Here is a 12,579-nt window from a genome sequence, read left to right on the forward strand (position 1 = left end):
CAATGGCGGTTGGAGCTGCATTAAACAGTCTTATGTATGGCACGTAGTAATAACGTTCACCCATGCAAAAGGGTAGGATGAGACACTGAAGTATCCATGGAGTCATTAACAGCTGTTCATGTAGACAGCAGGAAAACAGATTTCTCTATACAGTTGCTTGAGAAGTATTTTAAAAGCACTTACTTTCCACATGGAAATCGGTACGAGCCAAGGCACTGTAATGAATGTAGAGGGATAGGTAAGCAGCAATGAGGTGGCTTACCTTCACTTAGAGTCGTTCATCAGGTACAAATCCAATATTATCAGTATCTGAGGCCACAGAAAACTGGTGTCAGGAGAAAAGCTGTCAAGTTTTGGGGGTGAAATAATCCTTTTATGAAGAATGGATTTGTCTCAGATAGTATTCAGCCACTCAAAGAGCATATAACCCATTTTGTTTCTTCCGTTCTAGTGCTGATGAAAGATTTGATGCTACATTTCACACTAATGTTTTAGTCAATTCTTCAGGACATTGCCAGTATCTGCCACCAGGTAGGCTGTTTCCATGTCATAAATTTTGATAACTCGGACTACGTATGTATGGTGTGGTTTCAAATTTGAAGCAAATTCTCAGATATTTTATTTAGCTAGCATCATCTGATATATTTAAGCCTAGCTGCATTATGACTTAAATAGTTAACACCTTTGTATGAAATACACCATAAAAGGTACATGTTTATTGCAATTCTATGAATTCTTCCATCATAATGCAGTATTTCAGACGTGTGGAAGTAGGAAAGAAGATAAAAAATAAAAGCCTTCAATATTAAAAGACATTGCTTCTTAAAGCCATGGTAATGCTTCTCAATAAAAATTTATTTCTTTAATTTAGCTGGCTCTTCTATTAAGATGTTAACTTTACAGTAAGATGCTTAGTAACATCCTGGATGTATCTTCTATTTGAAGTGATCTGCTGGGTTCTTCATCAATATATAGTTAGTCTGAAATGAGTCTGTTTGGTATTTACTTGATATCCGCAGTGGAGCACTGTTTCTATTCCTAAACTCAATTGGTATAAATCTTAGAATTAACTTATCCTAGAATCTGAATTTTAGAAAGTACAGCAATAAAGCCAAGTGCTTTCCAGGCAAACTATTTTTTTTTCCCCCATTTAAGATCCCCAGAGGATTTCAGGCGGTTGCCTGTTGTTCTTTTGATTTAAGATCTTCCATTTGGTGGGGGTTTTTCAACTCAATTACAAAAGCTGCTAAATGTCAGGGCCTGACTCAACAAGTGATAAAAAAGAAGCTAGCTTTCCTGAATAAATCAAGATCGTGTAGATCTAACAGCATGGCAAATAATCTTTCAGGATTTCTTATTTTATTCAGTAAAAGAAATAGGAGAAACAGATTAAATATTCTGCTTCATTTCTTTCTGAAATGCAGTATCTAGAAATCTGAGCTCTTCTCTAAATATTCTCCCACCATGTGCCAAATGGAAATGTAGTTTAAAAAAACAGTTTATAACATCACCACGTAAATGGTTCTTTCCTTTTTCTGTGACTGACTTTTGCTATTCACATGTCAAGACATAACTGAGATTAAATATGCTTTACAAGTGAAAATCAGAGGGTGAAATGTAGAACAAGGTCTGGCTACAAAATTTACATGAAATTATGTGGAACAAGCATTTAAATTAAGTGTTCTTGTTTAAAATCCAATCTAGGCATATTTAAAAGCTCATGCTACATAGATGTGCGCTGGTTTCCATTTGATGTTCAGAAGTGTAACCTGAAGTTTGGATCCTGGACTTACGGAGGCTGGTCCTTGGACTTACAAATGCAAGAAGCAGATATATCTGGTTATATTTCAAATGGAGAATGGGATTTAGTAGGTAAGCTCTTGATTTCTTATTCACACTGTGAACTTGCAGCCTTGCCTCCACTGCTGAAATGAATGGAATAGATTGGGAAATGAAGATAGAAATTAAATTAATAAATTACCTAGCTAGTGACATTTGAAACTCTGAGAAGAGATGTAAGATGAAAATCAACATTAAAAAAGTAGGTGACAAAACTGCCACTTGAATTTGGTATCTTTTATCCAACTTTATTATCTGACAAAAATTACTTGATTGGGAATTAGGCTTAAAGTAGTTTTATCTATAGTGAAACTTAGAATTTAGATAAAACATTTATCCTTTTTAAGAACAATCACTACATAATATACAGTTTATTCACATTAATTTATGTTTTTCTTCCTCTTCCCTCCTACACAGGAGTTCCTGGGAAGAGAACTGAGAGTTTTTATGAATGTTGTAAAGAACCATACCCAGATGTAACATTCACAGTAACTATGAGACGTAGGACTCTCTATTACGGACTCAATCTTCTTATTCCTTGTGTACTGATATCGGCACTTGCTTTGTTAGTTTTTCTGCTTCCAGCAGACTCGGGAGAAAAGATCTCACTAGGTAAATCCTTAATAGGATATTGTAAATATGACCAAATCAAAAGAAGTTGCCCTTTTTAAAGTTTTTTCAATAGTCTTAGTAGGCAAGGGGAGATACCTTATGTGCTGTATTCTGGCTCCAGAGCTATTTTTACTGTTTGATGGTGAAGCTGTGTGATGGTGAAGCTTGCTCTCAGCTTAGGGTACACTGAAGTTATGAAATTAATATTTCCTTTTAATAGTGAGTTGTATTAAGAGCCTAAGGTGCATTCTCAGAAAGACTCAACCCTGGCGGTGTTCAAGGCCAGGCTGGACAGAGCCTTGGGCAACATAGTTTAGTGTGTGGTGTCCCTGCTCATGGCAGGGGGTTGGAACTAGATGATCTTAAGGTCCTTTCCAACTCTAACTATTCTATGATTCTATGATTCTGTCTGCTACTATTACAATTTTTATAGTGAATTGGTTTGTGAGTCAAATCTGATGACTTTAAGTACTTGATCCTTAAGATGGAGGTTCATACCTCTTTTTTGCCTTATACAAACCTGGAAATGCACTGGCTTTTACTAAGTTGATGTACCTGGTAAAAGGTAGAAACAAAACTGACATTTCTCCAGAACATGGTTTAACTGAGTAGAGCCTCCCTAATCAAGAAGTCCCTCCCCATATTTGAAGATTAGTTCTTTATTCCTAAACCTTTTTCCACCTGACAATGAATGGCTCCTTATTAATTAAGACTAGCCCTGAGTCTTATTCCAGAAAGATGGGAACTCATCACTGAGCAACAGAAGTCAAACTCCAAAAATCAATGGTAAGGACTGCTGGGGCATAGCCAGGTGCAGAACCCAACAGCTAATATCAAAAGATATCAAAGTCTGTCCAAGACAGCAAATCTGGTTTTCAGGAATATGACACATTGCCCCACCACCTGTAGCTTCTATGCCAATTAATCAAGTGTCATATGCTTAAATACTCAAAATCACACCATGTTTCTAAAGCAAGCAAGCAAGCAGCAAGAATTACTTTGATTTACCTCAGCTAATTAGCAAATGGTGATAAAAGCTGAACAGTTACAAGGATCTAAGAACATGCACATCTCTGCAAGCATTGGTACTAGTCTCACAGCACTGCTATTCTGAACCTGAGGTGGTACAAGAAAGGACAGGAGTACCACTAACATGCTGGTGCAGGGGTAACAGTGGGAATGCATCTTGCGAAGAGCACTCCTTCAGATTCATTTGCTGCTGCTTACAGCTTTGTAATTACAGGCTACCAATCTAATGTCATATGTCATGTTTATCTTTCAGGTATAACAGTTTTATTGTCTCTCACTGTCTTCATGTTACTTGTGGCTGAAATAATGCCAGCAACATCTGATTCTGTGCCCTTAATCGGTAAGCTAACTACCACTTTTATTCACTTTCATGTCTTTGTCAAATGAGGTGCAGTGACTTTGCATGAAGGCCAGCAGTAAGGCAAATAACTATACAATGGCCTACTGCAACTGAATTAGAGAAATGTGGGCAACTCATAAGAGGCTTTTATGGGTGTGATCCCCTATACAACTTCCATGCTCTCTCCTCTGAACAAATAGAGAATCTGTGTGTATTTTAGGAAAGCATAAACGAGTTGGTTTTCTACAGAAGAAGCTGTTGCAGTTTCAACACAACTGGTCAGACATTAGGAATACAGAGGTAACCATGAGTAAATCTTCGCATTACAACTGCTCAAACAGAAAGAGAAACTTTTCAAAATAAGTACTAGCCAGTCTCTACAACACTGGTGAAAGAAAATTAGATGACAGGTTTTTTCAAGGTTGCTTAGCAAAGGCAGGTGCTCAGCTCCACAAAGCCATTCCTGAAGGCTGGCTATCCGCTCAAAGGAATGGCTGCTTACTCTGATTTTGAGAAATCTCTTGTAAGTACCTGAAGTAGCATGTGTATCACTAAACTAGAAAAAGAATTTAACACTATGTATGCATGTCTATAAACATCCCTTATTGCTACAAAGCAGCATGAGCTGAAGTATATCTCTGTAATTATCTGTTTATTTTGCAGCTCAGTATTTTGCCAGCACTATGATTATTGTTGGCCTTTCCGTTATTGTCACTGTTGTTGTTCTACAATACCATCATCATGATCCAGATGGGGGGAAAATGCCTAAATGGGTAAGGTTTGATTTTCATTCATTATAGAATCACAGAATAGTTAGGGTTAGAAAGGACCTTAACATCATCTAGTTCCAGACCCCCTGCTGCGTGCAGGGATGCCTCACACTAGGCCAGACTTCTCAAGGCTCTGTCCAGTCTGGCCTTGAACACTGCCAGGGATGGAGCGTTTACCACTTACTTGGGCAACCTGTGCCAGCCCCTCACCACCCTCACAGTAAAGAACTTTTTCGTTATACCTAACCTGAACTTCCCCTGCTTAAGTTTAAACCCATCACCCCTTGTCCTACCACTACAGTCCCTGCTGAAGCGTCCCTCCCCAGCATCCTTGTAGGCCCCCTTCAGACACTGGAAGTTGCTCTGAGGTCTCCACCCAGCTTCTCTTCTCCAGGCTGAACAGCCCCAACTTTCTCAGCCTGTCTTTATATGGAAGGTGCTCCAGCCCCTGATCATCCTCGTGGCCCTCCTCTGGACTTGCTCCAACAGCTCCATGTCCTTTTTATGTTGGGGACACCAGAGTTGTACACAGTATTCCAAGTGTGGTCTCACAAGAGCAATTGCACAAATGTCCTGATCAAGGAAGCAATAGAGTAGCTTGTATCCTATGTTTAATTCTTACTGTAAAAAACATGTAAATCCTTCCTAAACATTTTGTTTTGAAAAGTAGTTTTACCAGAAATGAGATGTCCTGATACATTTTATGTGGTTGGCTTCTTAGAGGGTGTGTGTGTGAGAGACAGAATGAATATACCTCAACTTGCTCCTATATTCAAAATCTCTCTCAGAGCAGCTAGAAGTAACTCAGGATTTTGCCAAAAACTAAATACATAAATGAAGGTGCTTTTCAAATAAGCTGTAGACATCAGAAGTGAAACAAATAGAAGGAAAGAGTAAGGTGCTGATGGAGATTTTAAATGCATGAAATACTCCACCCCAAGATGCAACTGCGCAACTGCTATGTATTTAGCTGCTGTGCATATGGAAACATCAACAGCCTAAAAAGCACTTGTTAAAGATGGCTGTTAAAGCAGAAGTGAAACTTGCTCTGAAAATCCTCATCTTTACATCTCTGGTCAAGAGTATCTGTAAAGAGCAAAGAAAAAATAGTCTTTTTCTAAGCATTATCATTCTTTTCATAATGTACTTCTATGAACGGTTGTTTTTACAACGAACATTACACTGATATTGCATTACTAAATATTGATGAGCATCATTAGCTAACCGTCCACTCTTCCTGACTTCACCCAGCTCACGGCAGCCTCAGGCATTAACACAAATGGAAAGACCTTTCTTTTTTCTCTCTAGAACAATGAGGTACTATCACATACAGCAGTGCCCTGCAGACAAGAGATAATGAGATATTCCCTGGCCTGTTCTGGGTGGTGACTTTAAAATAAATTTCAATTAAGAGACTCAAAGGTGTATATCTTTAGACATATGTTTGATGACCTAAAAGGGGCAAATGTTTAGTACTGAGCCAAACATCCTGAGAAAACAGAGTACTTGAGGTAGAGGAGTGAGCTTTAGTGTTAAGAAGCTGAAGACAATTAAACATTATTTGGATACTGGCGGATTTTGGATCAAGCCCTCAGCTAACGGAATATTATCCTTCTTGCTGAAGCTTGATAGTGTAAATAGAGTAAGAGGACAAGATCTATCTCTGGTTGGGATACTTGCCTGGATATAGTATCAACTCTGAGTGGCAATCCATAGTCAGAATAAATGGACCAAATTTAATATTAATTACAGTGTAAGATTTGCGTATTATACGACACAATAGTATTTCATTAGTGCTCTGGAAAAGAAACACTGGAATGAGCTCTTAAAATCTGATTGAAATAAATAACAGAAGCCTGCATCTGAACTGGAACTGTGGCTCATCTGCACTTTCTGTAAGGCTGAATTAAGGCAATTTGAAAACAGTAAAATGATACACACTGATTAAATTTGCAAAGTTGATTTTTTTTTTCTAAACAAAAAACCAACGAAGTAATTGTCCCATCTTTTCTCCATGATAAAAGCAGATCTGTTTTCTAAAATCTGCATTCACCTGTTATGAAAACAACGTGAGAAGAGACCCAAATCATTGTAAAGCTTGGTGGCTCGGTCCAGTCCAGTATAGCATCTGTTTTAACAGCCCTCTCCAAACAATAATGTCATGTGAATTTAATATTAGAGCATAAATATGAGTGAAAGAATGGTAATTTATTGAACACAATCTAAAGCAGCACTATTATGACTATTAAAAAGTAACTTCAGTAAATGGTTTTTCTTTTAGTTCATGGCTTCTAGTAAAGGTGGAAAAGGTTGCCATATTCCTATTCAAGTGTAAGGAGAAATCAACTCTACAGAGGCTCCCATCAGTAGCAATAAGTTAGCCTGAGACAATCAATAGCACTGCTAGAATTAAGAAAGCAGCCTCCACAATTGACAAATTAATCAGCTGGAAAAGTCTGGTGCCATTTTCTAGAACTCCTGCACAGACTAAGTAGAGATCATGGACCAGACAGTCACCCAGGCTGCAAAAATACCAATAGTTCCCAAGGACAATGGCTATGTGAAGAGATGCTTATTCTCAACAATCTTCTTTCAGACAAGAATCATCCTTCTCAACTGGTGTGCTTGGTTTCTGAGGATGAAAAGACCAGGGGAAGACAAAGTGCGTCCTGCCTGTCAACATAATCAGCGTCGAGGTAGCCTATCAAGTGTGGAGATGAACACTCTGAGTGCACAGCAATCCAGTAATGGGAATATGCTGTACATTGGGTTCAGGGGGCTGGAAGGGGTTCACTGCACGCCTACCACTGATTCAGGGGTGATCTGTGGGAGGATGACCTGCTCACCAACAGATGAAGAAAACCTGCTACACAGTGGCCACCCCTCTGAAGGTGACCCAGATTTGGCTAAGATCCTGGAAGAGGTCAGGTACATTGCAAACCGATTCAGAGACCAGGATGAAGAGGAAGCCATCTGCAGTGAATGGAAGTTTGCAGCCTCTGTAGTGGATCGGCTCTGCTTGATGGCTTTTTCAGTCTTCACAATCATTTGTACAATTGGTATTTTAATGTCAGCACCAAACTTTGTAGAGGCTGTGTCTAAAGATTTTGCTTAACTCCTAACTACAATCTGATTCTCTGAAGTATGATATGTAGCAAATAAGAGTGGGGTTTTCTGTTTGCTTGCTTGTTTTTAATGAGTATACTGCTTCTCATTGTCCGCTTCCTTTTGTCCCCCCAACTCTGGTCCCGAGTTCATTTTGGAAGAATGGCACCATTTCAGAAGGAAAGCCAAGGATTTCTCCCTGGGCTGCCTGTGCACAGCTCCTCTGACCACTCTTTTGTGGGACTGATGCAACACGGCTGGAAGTCCCTTCAGAATGACAGGGTATTTGCACCACCACCTCTTACATAGTTTTGAACTGCCTATTACAAAATAACAGGTAGGCAACACCAGAAATGTCACTTCTTCCAGACTTTGTTATAAAAGACAGAAGGTGGTCCTATTTGAATGAGCGATCATAAACACTTGTGTTTAGGAGAGGATTAAATCCAAATGGAAGCTCAAACAGCAGAGAGAAAGGGAGAAATAGTTTGCTTTTCAGCTACTGCTTCTTACTGAGTTGTGGTATGTAGCTCTCCCGCTCACTCATAACCAGTCAGACCCTTAACTCCCTCCATGCATTTTACAGACACACCAGGAACCCGAGAGTTAAAATTATACACCACATAACTTGTCCTTCTTTATCTTTCTGGATCTGAACTGTGTGTTTGGCCTGAATTCTTAAGCAGGCTTCACAGTAATTTTTGCAGCGTTTACTACTTCTTCCTTCTCCTCAGAAAGACATTCTTTCAACCGATGACCTTTTTAACCATCAAAAAGAAAAGGAAGGATGCCTTTATTCTCACTTGTTAAAAAAAACCCCCAAACAACCCAAAGCAACAAAGCAACCAAACAACCCCAAACTTCCAGAAAACGCCCAGGGAAAAAAACCCAAACCACACACTTGTCTCTCTACTGTTAACTGTATTTCAGTGTGGAAAAGTGACACTCAGTCTCTTGTACAGGCGTAAGCATAAATGAAGACTCTAAAGCAAAAAGAAGCCATTAAATCCTGAGATCAAGGTTTTAATTAAAAAAGTTAAGAGTGTGATCTACTGTATGCTTAACCTTTTCTAGACTTCCTCCTGTTGAGTCACCATAACGTGTCTTTACAAGAAAACTGCACCTTTTCTGCTCAGTTTATGATCCAAAGAGCACTAAGGAATAGTACAGCTTTCTTGGGTCTGATAGAAACTATGAACTGTATCTATATATACATACAGACACCGCATGTATGTCCAAGGAAAGGTTAAGACTTAAATACAAATTCTCTTAAGTCTAGACAAACATTTGCAAAGGCAAAACTAATAATTCATCACTTTATGTTATTTCTGATTCTGAAATTCTCCCATCAAAATATGCTTAGTTTTCACATGATGGCTTAATGAAAAGGATTGAGCTGAGAATACCAGGGCCTAAAACTTCATGTGCACAGAACAGCTCTTAGAATTCTCACTGCATTAGTCTCTTGCTGGCGCACCAGTATTCCTGACCAGTGATAGTCGTGGTAAAAGATGTGGGGGAGGATTACTTCAGCATTGACTGCTTGCTTTATCCTACAGAACCCCAACCTTTTGGCTGAGGTCTTCACAGACGCAAATGGAGGCCTGTTGTTGTACCATGTTTTTACTGTGAAATAAACTCAATCCTCAGTTCATCTCTTACGCTGAATTAAAATAAAGTGATTGAAACGCTTATTCTCCCTAGGAAACAATTTTCTTCTCAGAATCTGCAACCCTGAGAGCAGAATAACCATATTTCATGTAAACCAAGCCCAGAGTCATCACAGTTACAGTCCATCACAGAAGCAAACACCTCACTGAGGTACCTTCACCCCAGAGAAGAGGGAGGATGAGTGAAAGGAAGGCAGGATACTTCTCACAGTTTGTGAATTTTGTCTTCCTAAGGTTCATTCAGAATCTCACACAGCAGAGACATGAGCAAAGCATTCAAATCCTTCTTAAAATTTCATCTTGAAACCATGTCTTAGAGTGATCTGTGAAGAAGTTGTATTTTCAGGAACAATTACTAAGAATTAGCCATGAACTAATTCCTGCAAATAGTTTCTAGTTTGTAGATTGCACATGAATAGGAAACTAGGAGTCCAAAACCTGAAATCTGAGTTTTGTTCAGCTGTGAATAACTATACATATCATGTGGCATGTGCTTATCTTCTGAGTAATGTTTCTAGGCTAGGCTTCCTGATGCAAATGTTGATTTACATTTGTATTTTTTCCTTCTGCAAGTATCCCTAAGTAGCTACACAACATGTTCCATTTATTCTTTGTAAAGTTTCAGGGTCCTCTTGGAAAAGAATTTTTCAAGGAGAAATAAAGACATCTGGGGGCTACCTAGTACAACAGGACACAACTGCTGCAATCACAATACCATGACACGTGTAATATAGGAAGCATGAGAGTACCCCTCTTTCCACCAGCATCCATTTACAGTATCTGTAGAAATCTTGCTAAATACAGGAGGTTTTTACCGAAGGATGGAGAAAACAAATTGCAATTTGACAGTAAACTTCATTACCAATGACAGACACGCCTATGCTTAAAAAACCCTAGAGACTGCTTAGTGAAGTCCTGCCAGTCTGTAAGACTGAGTTTGCAACACCGTCAGCGAGTACCAGGTATTAGACAAAGCAGCTGTTAGACACCAGTGTCATGCCCACCCTGCTGCCTTTATGGTTGGCAGCATTAATGAAAATGCACCCAGGGACAGGCGAATCCTTATCTTCCTGCTGTTAATGCAACCTGTAAACATTTGGTGATAAGATTATTATAAATTTTAAATACAACAGCGACAACTTCTTAGTTATTTTGCATCTATGAGTTAATTTTTCCTATAACTGAGCTGAGCAAAATTGGTATGTTTCTTGTCAAATTGTGTGTGTCTTAAATATATTTGTGTATGTGCTAAAGAGTATTTTGATCTAAATGCTGGAAAAATAACAATTATTTACAATTCTGGGCATAGAGATGGAAATTAAAACACTGTGCACAGTATGTGTACATAATATTAAAGACAACGTATTAATGGTAAGGATCTATTATAAACTTTAGAGTGCAGAGAGAGGATAAGCAAGTGGTTCACCACAACTAAGCTATGACTTGTCTTACAAATTCAAAAGCTCACTGTGGAGCTCAGCTGTCATGTACAATACTATGTGTGAACAATGTATATTACTTTTCCTGTTTGGTTTTTTTTTAAATATTGAATTGTATTGAATATTTAAATAACTTTTTAATATTAAAAAAAATTTATTTAAGTGTTAATGCCAAAAAAGTTCCAAATGTAAAATTTTAAATAGTCAGTTTTAAATACAGATAAATTATTTAAGTGGTATTAAAAAGATTATTTTATATAGGAATAGGTAATACTATGTAAGACTCTTTTTAAAGGTTTCTTTAAATTCTCCCCATGTTCTCTTTAGCTGCAGGATGTAATTGTAACCTGTGTCAATTCAACTTTCTGCCTTCTTTAACAAGAAAAGAAGGTAAACCAAAGTCCTAGATTTTGTTTCCCTTTGTTATACTATTTTTTACATTAAGAAACATGGCATAAGGGGCATTAGAAAGAGATGTTACATCTGTCAGGTACTGATTGTCATATAACAAATGCAGTACCTTTTCAGTCCAGTACGAATAAAAGATTTAGATCAAGAAACTTGATTCTTTCTCATTGTGCTAAGATGGAAACAAGTTCAAGTGGTAGAGTACATGAACAGCCACAAAAAGAAAGAAAAATGTCTGTGGATATATCTGTATGGGATAACAAAGGTCTTTGATAATTAAAAATACATTCATGTCCTCCTAGTAAACCAGTCCCACACTAAACATTATTCAGTCTTACATAAGCAATCAAAGTTAAATGAGGAGGACTGAAATACCACGTAAGTTTTGGAATGGCCTTGATGCCAGTATTAACATAGTAGAGAGAAATGAGAGAAAACACAAATCCATACCAGCCAAATAAAATGTTGACAGCTGCCCATTTTGTTTGTTGGCCACTGGTGAAAATATACCTAACCAGCAGAATACCCCCAGGATGGGGAAATGACGTCAGTGTAATTTTTGCAGACAGACGAGATGTACTGCCTACATGTTCAAACAGCTTCCTGAAAAGTCTTCTATCTTCACAACATCCCACTGAGCATGTATCAGTAATAAAAAACAAGGGTTGCCAAGCCCAAGACTTTATTATCTTATTGCTTCCACAAGCTTGTACGAAACAACTAATGAAGACCTGTTTGGTCAAGGTTAATGTACCAAGTCATACAAGCATGTAGTTGCTGCTGAATCCAATCTGTCTTTGGGTAAGACCTGCTGCGGTTCACAACGTCAGATATTCCTAAGTGAGGATCACCCTGATGGGTGCGCACTCTGCCAAGCCAACATGCCTACCCTCCCTCCTAGAGTGCTGAGAAGCAGGACACACCATGTCAGACTTACTGTCATACTTCGGCGTAGTCAGACAGGTTTAGTTCAGCACACACCAGGCAGTTTCCTGGCACTGTGTATAAACTGTGTATAAACACCATCGCACATACTCCACCTCTGAAGCATTTGTGTTTGGGGATTAAAATTGGACTGCTCTCTGCTGCTGCTCTCAGCATCTGGTTGGTTAATATGCAGACTGAAAGCTGTTATGGTTTAGGAGTTTATACATGAGCACATCCAATGTCATTGCCCTGTGGACGGGTGGGAGGCAACTTTAATCAGAGCCCTGGGTGTTGTGGTTACAGGGTAACAGTATCAGCCATCTAGCTTTAATCCTGTAAGAACAATCAGAATATACTTTCTCTTCAACGAAACCAATTTCTCAGCCTAACCTCATGATATTAAAATATCACTTAATCTTAAAAGGCTGTGAACAGAATCT

The 12,579-nt window shown here is 38.6% G+C and overlaps 1 protein-coding gene across 1 annotated transcript in view; it reads left to right on the plus strand.

Annotated features, from left to right (window-relative positions):
- Positions 1 to 8,096, plus strand: part of CHRNA7 (cholinergic receptor, nicotinic, alpha 7 (neuronal)) — a 37,414-nt gene extending 29,318 nt beyond the window's left edge. Inside the window, exons 4-9 of the mRNA XM_010009845.1 lie at positions 452 to 531; positions 1,705 to 1,872; positions 2,257 to 2,451; positions 3,734 to 3,820; positions 4,484 to 4,593; positions 7,187 to 8,096. Of these exons, the coding sequence (XP_010008147.1) occupies positions 452 to 531; positions 1,705 to 1,872; positions 2,257 to 2,451; positions 3,734 to 3,820; positions 4,484 to 4,593; positions 7,187 to 7,705 (1,159 nt within the window). The 3' untranslated portion in view covers positions 7,706 to 8,096. The remainder of the gene's footprint in view (positions 1 to 451; positions 532 to 1,704; positions 1,873 to 2,256; positions 2,452 to 3,733; positions 3,821 to 4,483; positions 4,594 to 7,186) is intronic.
- Positions 8,097 to 12,579: the final 4,483 nt, after the last annotated feature.

The sequence above is a fragment of the Nestor notabilis genome, unplaced genomic scaffold (genome assembly GCF_000696875.1).
Source record: "Nestor notabilis isolate BGI_N333 unplaced genomic scaffold, ASM69687v1 scaffold7962, whole genome shotgun sequence".
Classification (NCBI taxonomy): Eukaryota; Metazoa; Chordata; class Aves; order Psittaciformes; family Psittacidae; genus Nestor; species Nestor notabilis.